Source organism: Sylvia atricapilla, chromosome 4 (assembly GCF_009819655.1).
Source record: "Sylvia atricapilla isolate bSylAtr1 chromosome 4, bSylAtr1.pri, whole genome shotgun sequence".
Taxonomy (NCBI): domain Eukaryota; kingdom Metazoa; phylum Chordata; class Aves; order Passeriformes; family Sylviidae; genus Sylvia; species Sylvia atricapilla.
In genome coordinates, this window is record NC_089143.1 from 33,601,717 (window position 1) to 33,622,522 (window position 20,806).

General features: G+C 38.6%; 2 protein-coding genes and 1 pseudogene across 3 annotated transcripts in view; 2 read left to right on the forward strand and 1 right to left on the reverse strand.

Annotated features, from left to right (window-relative positions):
* The first annotated feature begins 3,524 nt into the window (after positions 1–3,524).
* On the forward strand, positions 3,525–4,336 carry LOC136359941 (claudin-22-like). Its single transcript, XM_066316827.1, has one exon. It carries the CDS (start codon positions 3,683–3,685, stop codon positions 4,334–4,336), a length of 654 nt encoding a protein of 217 aa, XP_066172924.1. The 5' UTR covers positions 3,525–3,682.
* A 1,206-nt stretch (positions 4,337–5,542) lies between these two features.
* On the forward strand, positions 5,543–6,277 carry LOC136360826 (claudin-22-like; annotated as a pseudogene).
* Positions 6,278–7,679: 1,402 nt separating this feature from the next.
* Positions 7,680–20,806, reverse strand: part of WWC2 (WW and C2 domain containing 2) — a 94,581-nt gene continuing 81,454 nt past the window's right edge. For both annotated transcript variants that reach the window (XM_066317557.1, XM_066317558.1), the window contains 4 exons: positions 18,936–19,028; positions 17,556–17,798; positions 11,586–11,713; positions 7,680–9,693 (listed from right to left, as the gene is read on the reverse strand). In XM_066317557.1, the coding sequence (XP_066173654.1) occupies positions 9,627–9,693; positions 11,586–11,713; positions 17,556–17,798; positions 18,936–19,028 (531 nt within the window). In that variant the 3' untranslated portion in view covers positions 7,680–9,626. The remainder of the gene's footprint in view (positions 9,694–11,585; positions 11,714–17,555; positions 17,799–18,935; positions 19,029–20,806) is intronic.

The window sequence follows — 20,806 nt, forward strand, 5'->3', positions numbered from 1 at the left end:
ACTGGAGGAGAATAAACAAACCTACAACATGAACATGCTTTACAAAAGAACTGAAAATGTAGGAAAGAGCCAGTCTCATAATTCTGCTTTTGGGGGATTAAATTGCCTAATTACATCCCAAAGTGCTGAACCTGGTATTTCTTTCCACTTATGCTGACCATTAAACATTGGGATAATTGTGTGGGCTGCTGAGCTGTGTAAAGACAACGATTCTCTACTACTCTTTTCAGGGGAAAAGTATTAGTATATCTGGTCCTGGAGGTTCCCAGAAGAGTTAGTGTAGCTTTTAAAGAGAATATCACTTGTAGTGAGATTCAGAATCCTTATGTTCAGCCTAAAATGGTTTTATGGGGAGTAAAAATTTAATGCACTTAACTGCATAAAATGATATGCACACTGACCACTCCAGTTCTGCTTTAGTCTAGTCAAAATCAATTTGCAAAATTATGCTTGGAGCTAGTTTGAATGAATGATGCAATCTCCTATGCTTGAAAAGGATTACTGAACCTGTATGAACTTGATCATGGCCTGTGCTATATTCTTCACAGGCATTACTTTACTGGCATAGGCCTCTGTAGGCTGGTGTCCCTGTAGGTTACATACCTCAGACTTTAAAGTCTAGGCGGAAAAAGGAATGCTTGAAACCCAGTCAAAACTCCCTCTAAATCCATCCTCACCTTCCTTACCTGAAAGCACATAGGTCAGTGATAGCTGGACCTCCTCTTCCTTTGCTTCTTGACAAGCCACTGTGGCACAAGCACAGTGCTTGCTGCAGAGGCTGACGAGGGGAGCAGGGGCAAAGAGAAAGGGCAGAGCTGTCCTGGAGCAGCTCTCTTGTACATGGGCCTCCTGCCACTGGCTGCAGAGGTTCCTGGCAGGCACCTTCCCTGCCCTGCTGACCTGGGAGCTGTCTTTGAGTGGCCATCTCTGCTGAAACCCCCTGAGATGATCTGTTGTTTCAGGCTGTGCAGATGCTGGCAGATGTTTGTTGTCATGGCAATGTAACAGTAAATACTGGGCTTATGTTTCTAATTCCCCTGAGCAGCAGGACAGAAACTGATGGGAGCCCAATTCTAGCCCTTTTTGCTTTGTAGTAACTCTGACATGTCACCTTCTGTGTAGGAACAAATCCACCAAATCCAGTTATTCTGAGAATGAGACATTTTTAGGTGAAGAGAAAAGTAAAAGTGAGGGGAGGAAAAGTGTGAAAGAAGGACAAGGGAGATAAAGACTAAGGCAGCGACTGACCCAAGAATGTCCGTAGTTCAGTTGTGATTTTTCATAAGATCAGTAAGTTCCAAGTAAAGGCATTTCAGACCTTGTTACTATCCTAGTCCCAAGGCAAGTGTAACCTTCTTCTCCTCTCCAAAAGAACAAGGATTGCATATAATCTTACCCAGAATAGTGTAAGAGAGCAAGAAAAGCTTCAAGTTAGTGCATTGTTAATAGTAAGTTGCAGAACTTAATTGGCAGATCTTACTAATGCAGCACTCCCAGTGCTTCTGATGGCTATAATTTAAAGGCTGGTATACTGTGCCCATTGTAGTCAACCTTTGTAAAATGGATGGACTTCACAGACCTGATATTGTGCTCTCAGATTGTATTGACTGTTGAAATTAAGAGCAGAGAAGAAAATATTAAGTGTTCACAGTCAAGAGAAATGCAACAGGCTTCCCTAATAGTCTTTCAGTAACTGTGATTTTGAAGTCAGATAACCATGTAGTCTCTGAAGGAACAGAATCACTCCTAAATTGTGGTTGTTAATCTTAAAAATTATTCAAATGGTGTTATGGAGATTCTTGTTGAAAGTCACAAGGATTTCCAGAACTACCATTCCTGTTCTGAACAGAGAAAGGGGAGAGAAACAACACTGCAAATATGATACTACAGTCTGGAGAATGAATGAATGAATGAATGAATGTGGGCTTGATCTGTCTTATTTTTCTTTTGCCCTGTGGGTGGCCAAAATTACAGGCTAGCTTGCAACACTTTGTCCACAGTATTGTCAATTATATCTGTCCTTGGTGATTTCTGGTCTTGTGCATAGAAATTTTTTGATCAAGTATAAACTGTTGAACTAATGGGTTGGTACTCAAGAGAAAGGGAGATAGATCATCTTTCTGGTGGGTTTTTTTGTTGTTGTTTTGTTTTGTTTTGTTTTTGGGGGTTTTTTTTGTGTGTTTGGTTTTTGGTGTTTTGGTTTGGTGGGTTTTTTTTTTTTTGGTTGTTTGTTTTTTGGTTTTTTGGTTTTTTGGGTTTTTTTGGTTGTTGGTGGTGGTGGTTCTTCACAGCTTGTGACAGGAAAAAAAATGAGGGTTTGAAATTAAGACTTGGTATAAAAATGAGGAAGAAGAGATCATCTCAAAGTGACAGTTCTTAATGATACCCTTAATGATACCCATGATAATGATTCAGGATTTTGGAAGCCTTCAAAATCAGTGTTATGTTTTCCCATCACATAGCCCATTTTGAGCAACTGAGAATTAAAATACAGGGATAAATACATTATCACATCTAGGAAATGAAATCAAGAAAGACTGGAAAACATCTCTGGGTCATATTCATGTGGATGTGTTCGTGCTGCTCAGCTCCTTCCCAGACAGGCTGTGCTGTTACATGTGTGCAGGGAAACAGCAAACAGATGTTCTCATTCTGACCCTGTAGACAAGCACAAGGTTAACTGACATGAGAGCAGGAAAAAGCAGGGTTTCCTAATGGGGTAATGGCATAATGGTATCTTGCTTTGATCAGGAAGGTGTACTAGGCATTCCTGGCCCTGGGAGCATTGAGTGCCAAATGTTGTTAGATACTATGTGAATACACTGTGTGCCATCTGGGACATGGGCTTTAGGAAAGGGGACACTGAGCTGGTGTAAGCTGCTACTGTGGTGTTTCTGAAGTCCTGGGGCAGGTAAAGTTTACACTGGCTGATGATCTGCCTGGGTTCATTATGGTGGAGAGGATGTCTAGGATTTCATTTTCTAGGTACTTTGACCATACCCGTCTCCTTTTCCCCTTAAGAGTAAGTCAAAACAAAGCCCATTTTAAAAGAAATGAATGTAGAAAATGTGAAACATAAGGATCTTTTACAAAGCGTCTTTTACAGTGCTAGGGACATAAAACAGGGCAGTGGAAGATAAGCCATTATGTATGTTGAGGAAGCCTAAGAATAAAGATTATAGGCAAACAGTCTACCTTTCTTTACAAGGCCTTGATTTACATCCCTGAAATCTCAAATTTAGCTATTACAATGAAGTCCTGTTGCACACAGAGCTGCCTTTTTATCACCACTTAAAATCTAATTAATCCGTATTGAAGCACAAAGATTTCTGTTGTGTTTTAGGGTGAGGGGTCATAGAGCCCTCTTTGTTCATCCTCAGGCTTGTAATCATCAGGCATTGGGATATAATTTTACCAAGCAAATTGGAAGGTAACAGATCAAATCCTTATCGGAAAGCCTAACTCATGGTTTAGTGAAGTCCTTCGTCCTTTATGTGAAACTTTATATTCGTGAAGAACAAAAAAGTGTTTCAGAGCTTGCAAAGGGTTAATAGCAAGGGCTTATATTTGGGGCAGCAGAGACCTAAAATCATCACAGCTTCCACCATCCTTCAAGGTAGCAGTTGGTACAGAACTGCTGGGGAGACCTTTCTCCTCAAGCTTTCAGGACTCTGCTCTTACAATGGCCTTAGTCTATCATCCAGTGATGCAATTAAGTGGCATATTGGTCTCTCTGTTGGGATGGGTCCTGTCCTGTCTCACCACCTATCTACCCCAGTGGAAAAACCTTAACTTGGAGCTAAATGAACTGGAGATCTGGACCATGGGACTCTGGCAAGCTTGTGTTGTCCAGGAAGAAGGCGGAATGCAATGCAAGGACTTTGATTCTTTCCTAGCTTTGCCTCCAGAGCTCAGGATTTCTAGGATTTTGATGTTTTTTTCCAATGGATCAGGGCTTTTGGGCCTTTTGCTCTCAGGATTTGGGTTGGACTGTTTGAAAATTCGTGAAAGACAACAGGAACAAAAGAAACGGTTGTTGATGTTTGGAGGAATGCTCTTCTGGATATCGGGGATTACAGCTATTGTCCCAGTTTCCTGGGTTGCCCACTCCACAGTCCAGGAATTTTGGGATGAGAATATACCAGATATTGTTCCCAGGTGGGATTTTGGGGAAGCACTGTTTGTTGGCTGGCTTGCTGGATTTTGTCTTATATTAGGAGGATCCCTACTTAATTGCACAATCTGTTCTACTGAAGTCCATCCATCTTCAGTCCATTATGCAGTAGCAGAACAGCAGGATCAGTGTCAATGCTTGGAAACGGAAACAAGGCCTTAAAATGGGAGGTTTTAAGCAGTACAGCAATACTGCCCAATCTTTTCCAAACCCTAGTGCAAGCCAGAAGCTTGTTCCGGTAGTAATTCAAAGGACTCTTTGTTATCCAGCTGATTTCCCAGATTTCTGTCTCTTTTCTCCATAAACTGGTATTGAAAGGTGGTGTGTTTTTTCACCTGTGGAACTGCTTAAAACTGTTTTGCAGCAAAATGCTGAAGTGTTCACAGACTGCACAGAAAAGGTGCTTTTGCTTTCTTAAATGCACTGTAAAATCCTGAAAATGAATATGCATGTTCTCTTACAGCTTGGATTTTAACCAAAATGTGCTTCCTTTTTTATGTAATCAATGAAATAAGCCCCAAAGTTTGTCTCCTTGTTGCAATTTTCCTCTTGATTGATGCAGTGACATATGGACTTAGAGGACATTTCCAATCCTAAACAGTCTGAATACTTGCATTGCATAGAATGGTTTTTCTGTGTATTTGGAAATAGTAGGTTTCTGAAATTGTAGGCAGCTTTGCAACTGTCCTTTTATGTGTGGGGGGTGATGGTGTGGGTGCTTAAACCCAGCAAGCTGTGTTTTTCCAGTCTGCCACATTAAATTGCCCATACAAGTTATTCTAAGTATTTCTGGCACCTGCTTACTTTATGCACCAAAAATAGGCTGAGAAATGCTGCTTTATAAACCAGTGTAGCTATCTTCCTCTGACACAGGTCTTGAGTCATTATGCATCCTCTCTAAGGTCCCTTAAATTCCATTCACTCATGTTTGGAACATGTTGCTCTATAGTTGACAATAAACATATGACATGTAACTGGCCCCAAAGTAGACAGTATCATTTCCTCTAAGTGGAAGTGCATCCATGTGGTATTAGAACTTAAACTGTGAGATGCCAAAATCAGCAAAACTGCTGTAAAGCTTTAGTTGATTGATGGAAAACAAAGTATGTTTTTCTTCAAAAAACCAAAAACTAATGAAAAGTGAGCTCTACCATGGCCATGCCATTTTGCTACTGCTTTAGCATACCACCTCCCAGTCCCCCAGACACTGCACATGGAACCAGGCAACACAAAGCAGGAGGGAGGGGGGAAGTATTTCATGCTTCATAGAGCATTGTTTTAACTTGTGCTTATGTATGACATAGTATAACAAATGACTGAACAGTGCCTGCAAAAACCAATGGTTTGGTGCTTCTGTGACTGCAAAAAATCAACTTGGCAAATAGACACAGGCTACTGTTAGCTGTATTTCTGTTGTCTGTGCTAGGAAGGATTTTAACTGGTACCTGTAACTACTTACCAGGCTGGAAAAATCTCAACCTAGACATAAATGCACCAGAGCTTTGGAGCACGAGACTCTGGCAAATGATGTAGGAACACAGACTTTTATTCTTTCCTGGAATTCAAGATTTCCATGATTTTAGTAGCTACATAAAATGGATGAGGAGTTCAGAGCCTTGTGATCTCTGGTCCTGGTTTGGACTGCCTGAAGATGGAGTGCAGAAGACATAAAAAGCTGTTACTTCTCGGAGGAATACTTCAGATGATGTCTGGATACTCTGTCCCTTGCTTACACTGTAATCCAGGAGATTTGGAATAATGGCATCCCAGAGATTCTGCCCCAATAGGAAATAGGGGACGCACTGTTCAGTGCTCGGTTTGGTGGATTTTTTCTAATTCTAGGGGGATCTCTACTCCTCTCCACAATCTGCTTATCATCTGACCATCACTTATGAGAGCAGTGTGCAATGGCAGCTATAACAAGATGCCCATCAGCATCTGGAAATTGGAAATGGAAGACTTTAAAAAGGGCAAGTATCAGGTTTTCTGACTTGTTATTTGCATTACAGTAAGAGAAAAGACCTGCTGAACAAACAGGTTACTGTTTACGAGAGGGGGGTGGGATTCCTTCTTACCGAGTAGTTCCTTAAATCACTACTTCCACTTTTATGTACTTTTAATTACTTGATGAGCTATGGCAATCTAAGCCACCACTGTATTTCTCCCAAGTCTGATCAATGGCAAATTCTGGTTTTGTGGTATGATTTGGGGAGTGAGTATAAAATTTTTACTCTCTAGGCCTGCATGGAGACTTGACCATATTTTAAATGGCAGAACTCCTATGGGGGCTGCTTTAGACAATGCATTTTTTACAAAAGAATATTAGTTGAAGTCTGAAAGAGTTTGTAGTACTAGTTCACCATGCATTACAAAAACCTTGAATGAAGTTTGCTGGGCCTGTATCATTTACAGTAAACTAAATGTTCTCAGACATTATGTAACATAATGCAAGATTCTCTATGGTGAGAGAGAGAGAGAGAATGCATTGTCGCCCACCTCCATCCCTGCCTAACCTCTCTCTCTAAGGAAAGCCAGCATTTCTGGGCAATGATGAGCTGCTGCCTGGAGGAGACTCAACTGTGTTTATTGCTGGTTCAGTTTTTACTTCATGAATGTGAAGAACTAACTTCAAGAACATGAATTAATTTCCATATAACTTATCCTTAGAGCTGTCAGTGATTTTTGTGAACTTTCTATATATTGCCATGATTTTACATTGGGAAAGCTGTAGCAGCCATCTGTTTCTGTGAAGACCATATAAAGAGATAGAAAAGCAATAAAAGAATTAAATAAAAACACTGGTCTGGAAAAGAGCTTTGTTAAAAAAAATGTATTTTCCAATCACTGAAACACATGAAAAGTGCAGAGACAAGTTAATCTATGTAATGTACTTGCATACTCTTACAGACAAAATTACAACAGAAACACATTCAGAATATAACCTGATTAAATATTTAGTTCAGTCCTGAGCATTTGATATTTAATACAGTATAAACATAGCAATAGTAAAAAGAAAAATAATCTTAAAATTATTTGATTTATGTTCTATTACAATTTCTGCTAATCTTTGCTCATTTGGCTAAATATTCTTGTACCAGTAATATTTACAATTTGATATATGCAACTGCAGTGACATTGGTACCTGGCAATAGAACTAATTACATTTGTTATACCCTGCCATGCAGGGTAAATTTCACTTCAAGAGTAATATTTATCACTTCAAACTGATGGGAGTTTATTTGTATGTATTATTGTAGCTTATTCTATTGAGTGTTTCAAGTGTAACATGCTGAATTAGTTAAAAAAACCCAAATTCCAAACCCAGAATTATTAGAAGCTGCCTATAAATATGTTCAACTTTACCAATCTGGAAAATGAAGAGTGTAAATAAGTGTAAGTCTCTCATTTTTAAAGGAGTTTTGTAAGCTGAAGCCAGCAATACTTAAGTTTTGACTTCACCTTAAGCTTACAAATCAGACAATAATACTTTTTAAAAAAAAAAAAAAAAGTTATTCAACATTTGAGAAAAACCAGCTACCTGGGCAAGAATTTAAACACCTCTAAGTATTTTTCACAATAGCATCCTTAATGACAAATATTTTTATGGCCAGAACTGAACTATATTAAACAGAACATAAATAAGACTGTAAATAAATAAAAGAAAAATCATAAAGTAGACTTCTAAACATTCTACAAACACCTTATATAATCAAATTGAGAAGCTGAAACAGTCAACCTTCATTTCCCCTCTACATTAAATAATTCCAGATTTTTTTAAATTGACCTTTCAAACATGAATGTTATCTCAAACCCAAGACACAAAAAACAAATGGGGCATTCATAAAGGATGTTTGATCAGTCATCTTGCTCAGAGTAGCATGTTTGGCTTTATATTTCAGTGAACTGATGTATTTGTGCATAAGAAAACCCTTAGGTGTTACAGAGACCTGTCATTACAGAATTGTCACTTTGAATCTAAGACAACTGCTGCCATTATGTGGTTATATTGTTTCCATTTGCTCAACAAGTAATTATAGCATTTCTGAAAGGCGAAGTCCATGCAATGTGGCTTGTTGCTTGGGGAAGAAAACTGTAGCCAGTGAATGAAATACATCTGAGTGGAACATACTAAGTAGAAAATGAAATTATTCTGTTCTCTGCAATATCCACCTACTTACACAGTACCTACAGAAGATGACCCCAATTGCTTTACCACGATGGGACTGCTTGAACATTTACATCCAATGTTCTGAACTTCTAACAGAAGGCATTTGAGTTGCCTTCTGATGAAGCAGCCTGCTAGGAAGAAGCAAGTAAGACATTTGAAACAAGCCATTCACATCTCTTCATTAAACCTGTGCATCCCCAACTGCATACAGGGTCAGTTGTTTATTTTAAAAATTGGTATTTCTTGTACTGAAATTTGTGCAGACTTCTAGTAAGAAGCTCCTCCTTTTCAGAAAGGGTTTACCTTACTAATAGGACTTCTGATATCTGAGTTTCAGTATGTGAGAGATTTTTTTCTGGTATAAATACTTTATTGAAGCATCTTCAGATCTGTAAACCTAGCACAACACAAATCTGTATTCCTAGCTGGCAATCAGATAGCCCCTAGGACAAACAATTAACAGAGAAAAACTCTGTTTTAAGAGCATAGTGAGTATAACTATTTCAATTTCAGTGTTGGTATTTGGAATTTGATTCATCTTGTTCAGAAAGCAGCTGCCCCTTTTGGTAGTATTAAAGTAAGTTTTTAGGGTTACTTGTCTGCCTTGACTTTCTCACTCTCCCGCAGATGCAAGAAACCTTTTAGTGCAGGTTAAAGTACTGTACATTCACAAAACTAAACTCTGAACTCCATATCTTCCTACAAAGTATTAAAAAACAAAACCAGAAGAAATTTATTTTCAGAAACAAAATTACATTGTGGGTGATTAATCTAATCAGCAGCTGTTGTGAGGCAGCCTGGATGTTTTGGAAAGGAGCTTATACTCGTGGTTAACTTTAAACTATAAAAGTTACACTCTTATACAAAAGTACTGCATGGCAGAACAGCCATTTTCACAGTCTGCTCACATGAAAATAGTGAAAAGATAAACACTGTCTGTTGAACATAATTTTCTTTCAACACAGTGCAGTTCAACAGGATAGATGCTTAGAACAGCCTTTGTTCCTTTGTTCCATCTTTACAAAATAAAAACACAGATGCAATACACACAAACTGTACAAAATCAGCATCAGTATACCAAAATTAATCTACTTTGGTTTTCTGTTTCTTAGGGAGGTTTTGCCATTTTTTATGCTTACAACAATTCAGTTTACTATATTTTACAAATAAACATATCAATAGTGAATGTAAAATAGAAGATCTTTGAAAGCACATCACTGGAACTACAAAGCTCATCTGAAAAGAGATGAACAAGTAGAAAAACACTTCAATGAAAATGCATAATTATACATCATCCGCTGGAAGGGCTGGTATACTGATCTTTGCTCTTGTGAAGTATGCTATTTTCTCCCTGAAATTAGAAAAGAAAACAAGGGATTTTTTTTACCATTTGTTGGGTGACTCCAACGTCACCTGCTGTAGAGTTGCTAATATTAGAGCATAGTTCTTTAAAACACAGGTTTGGAAAATAGGCAGAAAATTTATTTATAACAAATGTGGCATTCTGACACAATTACCTTCTTATGCAGATTTATGTAAAAAGCAATTCAAATTTTGAAAAAGAAATACCAGTATTTCATTAATAACTGCAATGATAAGCCTGAAATATTGTTCCAGTCGCTGAATTTCCAATGATGGTATTTTTAGTAGGGGGATGAGAGGGAAAAATAAATCATTTTATCCTGACATAGGAAAAAGGAAAGGCGGGAATACTCATGTCTGGGCAAGACTCAGAGAAGCAGAATTGTCAACCCATTCTCCAGCTGCTGTCCCTGTGCTGTTACTATTTCTGTCACCTACGAACTGAGACATTATTGAAGCATAACAAGTTTACACAGGCTTGCCTAGCAGCAGGCTAGAAAGCAGAAGAGAATTATTTGGGGCTTAAAAGTAAAAGCTCAGAAGAGTCATTCTTCTTGAGAGCTTTAAAAATGTCCCTCTGTGATTAGTCTGAGGCCACAGCCCTGTAACAAGTCCAACTAGCAGGGCATGTACAATTCAGCCTCCAGAGGTAAGTATTTATCCAGAAGACTAAACCATGTTTTCCACTGGTGAAGCTTGAGTTCCCATGAAAAACAGTAGCTCAGAGCAAAATCAACCTAAACTGGCTTTCTCTTCCTAGTTGTGTGGTGACTAGAAAATAAAGGAAAATGGAGCTTTTTGATACCCTTCTTGCAGGAAAATGGGAGTTTAGGCAGTATTACATATTCCTGTAGATTTAGGCAGTAGTCTGTCTGTGATGACTGTTAAATGACCAGAACCAACCAAAACCCTTTCTCAAGACATGCACAAAAAGTGAAATCTTCAGGATGCTCTGCATTTCAAACTGAAGATCAATAATTCAGCTGTAACACATCTTAGCTGAGGAACCCCTTTCCTCTCTCTCGCTTTAATTCTGCATCACTTACAGCTGTGGTTTGCAATACATGCTGCTTCACCTGCTTATGGATAATTCCAACTGCTCACAAAAGATGGTTAAAAAAACCCCACCCTCTCGTATTTATTTGTAGCTGACTTAAATTTCCTATAAAGAAATCCAAAATTCAAACTTTAAAACGTGTATTAACTGACAAAACAAAACAAATAAACTCGAAGTACTGTTTCTATGTGCAGGAGCAAGCACTGTAATTTTCAAGCAATAGATGTATATTTATTTTTACATAGAAGTGTGGCCTTCAGGCTGCAAGCCCTGCCACTTACTGGCCAATCTTTTAGGAATTCAGAATTAAGGTTTAAGAAAAATAGTGTTCATTCTGGCTTATGCTAAGCAAGAACACTTCATTAATTGCTTCAAGTAATCGGTTGCTTCACAACCAAAAGAAAAAGGGAGACAAAACAGAGAAGGGATTCAAGATCTTTCAATACCAAGTCTTGAGCAAGGCACAAGGAGTGGTTAATGAGTTTCCTGATGAGCTGTATCCTATCCTACTTCTCCCTGAGTGGTGATTAGTTGCAGGCCGTTGCCATCACTGTAAGAGCTCCCATGACTTAAAAAGCCCACTGTCAACCTGCCGTGGGTGAGGTGAGCTGCAGCAAGAGGCGCACACATGCCTGCCTGCAGGAGATGTCTCACAGGGGTCTGACACTCAGCTTCTTCACCACCCTCTGACCTGCAATGTCAGCAGGTCACCGAGGCTTGGCCCTCTGAAACTCCAACTTAGAGACATGTTAGAAATCTGTGATGTTTCTGGCAAGTCAAAGCTATATGGACTTCTTACTAATACTAAGCAGAACAGGCCATACCTGAATGACTGCACCTGCAGTGGCACTTTCTGGCTCTGCTCCCGTAGCCGGCACACATCCTTAGAAGCTTTCCTCATCAATTTCTCAGCAGTTAAACCTTGCTTCTGCTCTTCTTTTGACTGTTCAGCCTGTATCAAGAAAAACAACTGTATTTTGCTGATAATGAACAACTATTCATTTCAAAGAAGTGAGAGATGTATCTGTGTCAAGGAAGACACTCGGTAGTGTCAGGTTTACTGTTGGGCTCAATTATATTAAAGGTCCTTTCCAGCCTAAATGAATCTATGATAATTTCTATATAAAAGGTCAGCAAGATAAAAAACTGACATCACAAGCCTAAGCCATGGCCACGAAATAAGCTAATGGGGCTTTTCCTAAAAAAAAAAAATAAATAGAGCAAATTCCATGCCATCACAGGTGGCATACTAGGTTTTGTAAATGCTAATAATTCTTAGGGCTGTAGTCAGACAATACCTAAATTTGTACAAACAGACATTGTCTATCCAAGTATCTTTTTGGAACTGTGAGCCACTGACTCTCTTCCCATATAAAATACTTTTATTTCCTGATGAAAGCTCTCAGGAAAGTTGCCTATACCTACTCTAAAGTGATGGACAGAATAAAATCAGGAAGGTGTGCTCTCAAAATACACCTTCAGGTTTTGTTGACCATGTTAGCAAGGAACACGAACTTTTGTGCCTTTATTCATGACATTGCACCTATTTTGCACATGAGATTCACTCCTTCCATTTGCATTGTGCAGGTATAAACAAGTGAACAGAACACCAGTGGTAACAAAAGATCAAAGGTCTTCTGTGAAGAGTGTTGAGCAGCTACACACCCCACAGTAAGTTACTGAATTTCTGTACCTCAGAAATTGCTGGCTCTATTACTTATGTCTTTACTAAGCATCAACAGGACAGCTGCAGCTCTGCCATCCACCATTTCAGCAACAAGACTGCCATTAATAGCTGTGCTTTGGCTTTAAAAACCTTATCAAGGATTTCTGAATATCCAATAATTTGAACAGTAACTCCTTTTAGGTGGGCAGTCACCTGAAATTCTTAGATAAATGACCCCCATTCATACACAGGTGAGTTCTGTAACAAAGGCATTGTCGCCCACATCACATGTGGGATGCACGGTGTGAGTAGTGTTTTTATTTCTAGACTGTAGAAGCTGTCAGACAAATGTTATTTATAGTATTTTGAATTTTGTCAGCCATCAAAATTCAATAGAAGCAGTTCACATTCTTCAACAACTATAAAGCTGCAGAGAGTTTAATTTTTGATTTTTTAGAGATTTGAAAATGCTGTTCATTACCTCAAATTAAAATACATTTGTAAGCCTGAAACACCAATCTTCAGGGCTAGTTTGTGACTTAGAAGTTCACATCCCAGTTCTGAATTCAACCCAGTAGATCCTAAACAACAAACCCAACTAATTCAAAAGAGCTAGTCCATACTATCAGTTTCATACTGGGTAGTTATAAGAAAGCTGCTCACAGCAGGATAGTGGTACACTCTGTCTGTTGAAACACACTGGTTTCTGTATGAAAGTGTTTTACATGAAAGAGCACCACCCTTTCAAAAACTCACTCAAAATCCAGTCAGCTTGTACTGCTGTTAACTTCTTCAGTCCCCAACTCCAAAATAGCCATGATTTTTGAATGAAGTTAATCTATAAATATTGTTTTCTTTATTAGTTAGTGAACATAAATTTACAATCTACAATTCATAATGTTTTAATTAATCTTATGTATGTTGCTGGCCATATTAATATAATCCCCTAATTAATATTTATCATCAAAGCACTAAACATACAATATTTCAAAATATTCTAATTTTATCCTTTCCCTAACTATACATGAGATTCTTGTGATTACTGCATTTCAGGTTTAAATGCACAGATGACTTGTTTTCCTACTCTCTATTACCACGTATCCCTTTTCCATTTTTGAATCCATTTATTTTTTTCAGGATACTCTAAGAGAAACCTGGATTTCAGCCCAATGTCTCTAGGAATATGCATATGAGAAGCTATGTACATGACCAGGCTTATATTTACATCGTGTTTCTTGACTGCTTTATAGAAAATACAGAAAATCACACTAACACAATGGCCACACATTCAATAAGTCCCAAAATCTGGCACATTCTGTGGTGATGTAGCCCCCCCACCCTGCAACACTATGATCTCAGATTCTTTAAGCAACCTTGGAACACTCATTCATTACACTTATCTAGCAAATATAAATGTCAGATAGGAATCTCTCTTATCTGGGCTTATCTTAAGTTTAAGGTGACAAAGAAGAAACACTATCAAAATTAGAGCTGAAACATTATTTCCTGTCTTGTTCTTCTGTGGGTTTTGTACAGAAAAAACTGAATCCAAAGAAAAACTAACTGTGCTGAACACCAAATCACTGGGACAAGGACATACTTATTGGTATAAATGACATAATTACATATTATCTCAACATAAATGATGTACTAAAAAGAAATAAAGAATATATTTACAGGAATCTTTTCTGGATATAAACAGCAGTAGTACTGCAGAGGACACTAGGTGTCTGAAAACTTACTTGTTTGAGGATTTAAGACTCAAACTTTGAAATACTGCGTGATTTCTCACGAACAACCAATCTAAATGAGAAAATGCTTCTGGTGCACAGAATTATCCCTGTTTTCTGATCTGCAGCTACTAGTGGGCATTACATACTTGCTGCACTTAGGAAGGTGTGGAAGGAATGGGAGGGAAGGTATGGAGTCTGTGGATTTGGCTTCAAGCAGAGTAACTGCGTGCTACCAAGCAGCCACTGATTTTCAACACCCCCCACATCTGTGGTTTCATTTTTCATTTGAGACTCTCTCTATTTCTCTGGCATTTCCAGCTGCTGCATTAGTCTGTGCCATTATAATGCCTGCAGGATCTAAAAAATAATCTATGACAATGTTCTCTAGGCTGCTGTGTTTTGCTAACCCAAGGGGAAACACTGACAACATAGTACAGCACTCTCAGGGTTGTTTTGCTCTGCAGGGGAAGGCTGCAATGATTTTAAGGGTAGAAATATTTCAAGAAACTTTGTAAGCACTCTTCAAAGAGGTGGATGACTGTGATCATTGTTCTGACTTTTACCCTGGGATGGAAGACTTAAATGCTGTGCTACTGCCTGCATATATTTTAGGAATGTGTATTATTACCCTTATTCCTCACCAGAGTGTGTGTAATGGTGTTGATCACTGACATCAGCCATACAAAAATGTGCCAAACCTATCTCCTGCCTTGGAAGAGTCAGCTGAAATAAAGCACAAATCCAAAGGATTCTTAATATGAAATGTTGCAGAGGCATACTCTGTTCTAGAGAGAACAGCTTTAGAATGAGAGTATTTTTAAATTAAAGACTCAGAAATTATAATTTCTATCCTGAATCCAGCATTACATATAAACTATGTACTTCTACATAAATTTAGCTATGGTTCTTTCCTTTAAGCCGCTATTTTTATGGGTTAAAATTTAGATCAAATTCACATAATGAATTCATATGGTAAAAACCAACACAGTTACTTTACACTAAGTTCAAACTCTACACTATCTTTTCCCATTTTGCCCAGCGTTTTTCAGAACACTTATCAATGTTCACCCTAAACTCTGATAGTGTTTTATAGTCATTTTAGTACTCCACTAACTATAGCCAACAGCAGATGCCAAAAGAGGGACCAGAAGACACAACAGGACATAAATGTAGAATTGGGAGAACATGCTGGGAGAAAGTTATATTTCTTAATGTCAAGGACTTATTGAAATATGTGGTGTCATTACGTGCATTTTTCTACCATGAATTTAGAAAATCAATAAATTCTTAGTTTTTGAACCTTAGCTAACTTGCAGCACTCAATGTTTCACTGAAAACATTTTTACTGAATGTCATGCTATGTTTGCTTGCATTTAACCTGCCATCTGTTCAATTTTCTACTTCTTGGAGAATACAAGGCCATGATTAATTGTTTTCTTCCACCTCACTCATGGTTGTATGGACTTCAGTTGTAGCTACTTAGCTGTTCGTAACATGGAAGTTGTTCCCTCCCTTGACTATCCTTGTTGACCCTCTGTAGTTTTATCATCCACTTTGAAAAGGGAAACCAAAAATGAACTATGTGTATGGTACAGGCATGTAGCAGAATTTCTTAGAGAGCGAGGACATGATTTATATTTGGAGTAAGGTTTGAGCTACCCCAGCCTGGGCCCCAGATTCAGGCCTGTGAAGCCTGTGGTGCAGTTAGAAATTATGTTAAGGTATGCACAAGTGAGTTTTCTAGGTGTCAGTAAGTACAGTTTGTAGTGTGATCATTTTAGCCACCTTAAGAATAAGGTAAACAATGTTTGTTTGCATTTATCTTATGCTGTATACCAATGAGAGTACCTGTAACTGTAAACTATACTGAGGTGTATAAAACCTGCCATTTCAGACAGAATAAACAGAGAACGTATGTTAACCATATTGGTTGGATCTGCGTTGCTCTGTCCAGCCTTCCCATGTTTTAAGGGGTTCTCTGTCAATGCAGGCATATTATTATTCAGATCTTAAAACAATGATATGTTTTGTTCCAGGTATTTTTCTTAGCAATTCCTGTCTTACTTGCCTTTTGACATCTGCTGATCCTGTGATGTTTTTGTCGCTTATATGTGGAGTATCTCATTCTTAATTTAATTCAGAGCTCAGCTTTGTAAATGTAAATATTAGGATCATCCTTTCCTCGTCTACTCAAGGCTATTTACTGACATTTAGCTTTAAAAAAACCCAAACAACAAAGCCAACATCTACTGCTTATGTATGAGAAGGGCCTCTGCACCTTGTTAAAACTTGCCTTCTTTACTACTCTGCATAACCTGGTATATCAAAACACGAGTCTCAATCAATCATAAAGAGCTAAGGAGCACAGATCCCGCCTGGCTGTCACTCAGAGCCTCCCCTCATTGAAAACTGATGTACATTGACTGATGTACATTGGATGGGAAGGGGGCTCCAGAAGGTGTCTGCTCCAACCTCCTCCTCTCAGTAGGTGATGCCAGAGATGAGTAGTCAGGGTCTTGACCAGTTAGGTTTAGAAAACCTCCAACTGTGCAGGTTGGGTGGGTATGTTTTGCTTTTTTTACTTGGCTGGGTTTTTAACTCCCCCAATAACCTCTCCAGGGCCCTACTCCAGATGATGATCTCCCTAAAGATTTAAAAAACCAAACAACCTCCCAAAAACATAATAGAAACTCCACAACATGTAACTTATTAATGTATCTTGTTGGAATTTTCCATATCCTGACTTCTCACTGTTGCATCTCATTCTTCTATCCTGTTTCTTGTCTTTTAATCACAAGGGGGCATCCCACTACCTTATGGCAGTGCATATATACTAGAACCATTTGAGACCATCACATAGAGAACAGAATTTGGCTTTCCTTTGCCAAAACTAGAACAAATATCCTGCATGAAGAAATAAGCCACTGCCTTTTTCCCATGCCCCTACCACTCTAAGCAGTGGTAATTGCTCCTTCTACCTGTTATTCTTCTATGAGAATCTTTTGGCTACAAGTTCTGTGCAGACTGCGAAGCAGTCAATGCTGAGGGACAGAAAGCACATTCAAGTCTGTAAAAGCATGGCTGGGATGTGAGAATTCTAAACTAACTTTTAAGTAAATGCTATTTTATTACACCAACCATAACTATTACTCTAAATTAATAGAATGTCTAATGTGACTTATCAAAGTATTTAGAGGGTACTAGGAAAATGTTACCTCAAATTCTATGCTTAATGTTGTAGTATTGATCAATAAAGAAACAGTTGACACTATGTAATTCAGAGATGTAATTATGAGCTTCTGTAAAAATCTTTTAACATCATTGACCAACTTCTTTAACAAATTTATAGCAAAGGTAGGGACATATTTACTCACACATGTGAATGCTGCTCATACCTGTTTTTCAGCCTGTTTCAAGAGTTTCTGGAAACGTTCATCCTCTAGCACACACAGAGGAAGGTCTGCCTCTCCTCTACCTTTCATTTCCTCGAGCTTTTGTTTAAGGTCCCTCAAGGCCTGGAGTTCATCGTTCAGACGGTTGTGTCTTGTGCGTGACGCCTGGAGGTCCAGCTCCAAGTCCAGGGAGGTGCGGCCAGGGCACTCCTGCGCAGCTCTGCGCATGATCAGCTGGCAAACGGGCTGAGCCATTCGGGAGACAGAACAGTAAAAATTCATACCTAGAGGCTGGTGGAGAGTTTGACATACTGCAGGTAGAAAAGCTTAAATATTTTGGGGGAGGAGGGGTTTACCAGTCACTTCCTCTGAAGTCAAAAAATTCACCTATCCTGGAATTTTTTTTTTTTAGTCACTCACTAAAAATAAATGCTCCAACCAAGTGCACAATGATGTATTTACAGGCTAAAAACAAAAAACCCATTCTGATCCCTAGGATGACACTGCTGGAAGGCACAACACTACACAGAACTCCCCACGGATTTCAACTACATTATTTATTTTTGTAAATATTTGCTTTTTCAAGGCCTAACTAAACACATGTTACAAACTCTGTAAATATGCACTTCTTCAGCATATTTCACATTATTTACTGTCATTTCACAGTGTCTTTTCACATGAGTAAGTCAGGCAGGAGAAGCCATCTCAGACTATTCAGTATCCCAGACTTTTCTTTCTTATGCAAAATGTATCCTGCTACTTGGTATCAAGGCTTCCAAAGGACTATTTTTCTATTAAGACTACAATTAAGATTAAAATATAACTCTCTAAATTCATGTAAGAATTAATTTCATGCAAGAGAATCTTACTCTCTTATTCTTCAATCCTTTTGCGACTCGAGTATTTTGGTGGAGAGTAAATTCCCTTTAAAAGGACATCTAAATCTTTGAAATCTTAACCAAAATATGCTCAAGATGTACGTTGCTGGTTGACTTATGTGCTGCATAGGCCACCTTGTGTCACTTCACAATACTCATGTTCTTTAACCCAGATCCCTTTGACAGTAAGTCAAGTTCAAAAATAAGCTCAAATTCAACAAGAAATGCCATGAGGCTGAGCATCAGTGTCTTGCTGCTGGTCACGACTGCTGCTGCTGCTTGTCACGACTAAAACAACACAGGCTTTGTTGGAGGGGAGATGACATTGGACTGAGACCACTATGTTGCTATTTTAACATGAAACTACAGGACAGAATTGTGGTACTTCTGTTGCTTTCACTGAAATACTTGAAATAAAGTGTATCCTTTATGTCATTTGGCATTCCCTATGTCCCCATACTTCATTTTGTCCAGGTAAACCATGTCCAGGTAACATAGCACTTACCCGTTTAACTCTCAGGCTCCGTCGTTCTGTGGCGTTTCTCACAAAGAGAGACTTCTTGGCTAGAGTGGAGCTGTCGCTGTCGCTGCGATTCAGCTGCGAAAATGTACATAAAAACAGATATAAAGTACCTTCATATGCAAATACACCTGCACTGGTAGAAACAGTCAGGGAACCTCAGCGTTTATATATGTGTAGGTCATATTCTTAAAACAAAGTTAACAAGTTTGCAAATGGAATAAGCATCTACTCTAAAATTAAAGTCCTACACCATGACAACCATTGATCTTACTGAACGAATAGTAAGACTCTTTAGGAATGCAAGGAAGGTAACTATGGTTATTATGTACTGACAAATGATTGTCTGGCTGCAGATACAAACTATGGATTTCACTTACCTGGGGCAGGCTTTTTACAAATTTACTACAGGGAAGGTAAATTACTGTAGACATGCACCTGTCCAACAAGAAGTGGTTTTGTATTGTTATTAATTGTAACAAACAAAGGTGCCTACAGCTTCCTTCAGAAGCACTTCCTGCTTCTTAAAATTATGTGCCACAGTTCGGCAATAGCTTCTTCATAGCTTTAGCATTATTTCACACACATCAGTGCAGAATGACTGTTAGGTGCATCAGCAGGTGGTCAGAAGGATCCCTCTGCAGAATATGTATTTCACCTCTTCAGGAAAGGACAATAAAAGGAATATTTCTGCTAACGTTTCAGTAAGAAAAGCCAGGGCCCTCAAGTGTGTTTACTCAGGGCTGACTGAGAGGTGGGGGTCAGAAATACACCCACTTGCAATACACAGTACAACTCCCGAGAGTCGAATCTGTCTTTTCACCATGAGCCACTACTGGGAGCTCACTCCTTGATACAGAGAGGCAGCCATCATTACTAATGTTCTCTAGGCACTTCAAGGGACATTCTCCAAAGCACCAACAGACTTTGGTTCTGTCCATTAGGCCTTAAAGATCTCTGTTTTCTGTAACATCATAGGTGCTTTCTTAAAGCCAGGCCATCTCTTCTTAATAGAGAGCAGCTGGCACTTCACCAGAGTGTATCCAATAGGTGCTTTCCTCTCGTACAGCGCCATAATGCAAGAAAGGCTGGATATGCCTGTGGTGCAAGCTGGGGACTGGGGCTGGGGAGACTCCAGCTCTTCAGCCCTCTTTGTGAACTTGGATGCAGCTATAGTGCCCACTCTGGAGCAGCCAGCAGTGGGCAACAAGTGTTTCTGACACTGCAAAAGATATATCTGCAAACATGCTCTTCTAACTTTGCTTCCAGGCAATACCATACACAATGAGAAATAGAATGGTTTATTAAAAGTAAGGGCTTTTTTCATTCTGGCTCTTGGCAGCAGGTATGTAGCAATGTTCAAAGCTACAAAAGCCCAATACATTTCCAGATGCAAAACCCTCAGAAGTTTACACTGACTAAACTACTAAAGCAACTAGTTTTACTCCCTGTTCTACATAGGCAGCAGGCTAAGGTGATAATTTTTTATCAATTTCCATTTAGGAATTGAGTTCCAGCACAGGAATTAAGATGAAGGCTAGTTTCTGAATTCAGCCAATAATCTAGCCAAATTATGTAAAGATTGTTAGAAAATAATCTGCTGTATTTAATTCTAGAGGATATATGGAATAGTCAGTTAATTACATAGGTATTGACTAAAAAAATTTTTTTTAGGCCAATGAGAATCACAGAGAAGTGATGAACTCTAATATTCACAAATGATTAAGGCAAATGCCTCTAACTGAACTAGGGAATTAAAACGTAAGTATTACTTTTTTTAAAAAAGGATGTACTTGTATGAGTAACCTGTAGAAACTAAGCATCAAAATAAACTGCCTTTTCTAGGGTATCCGTGA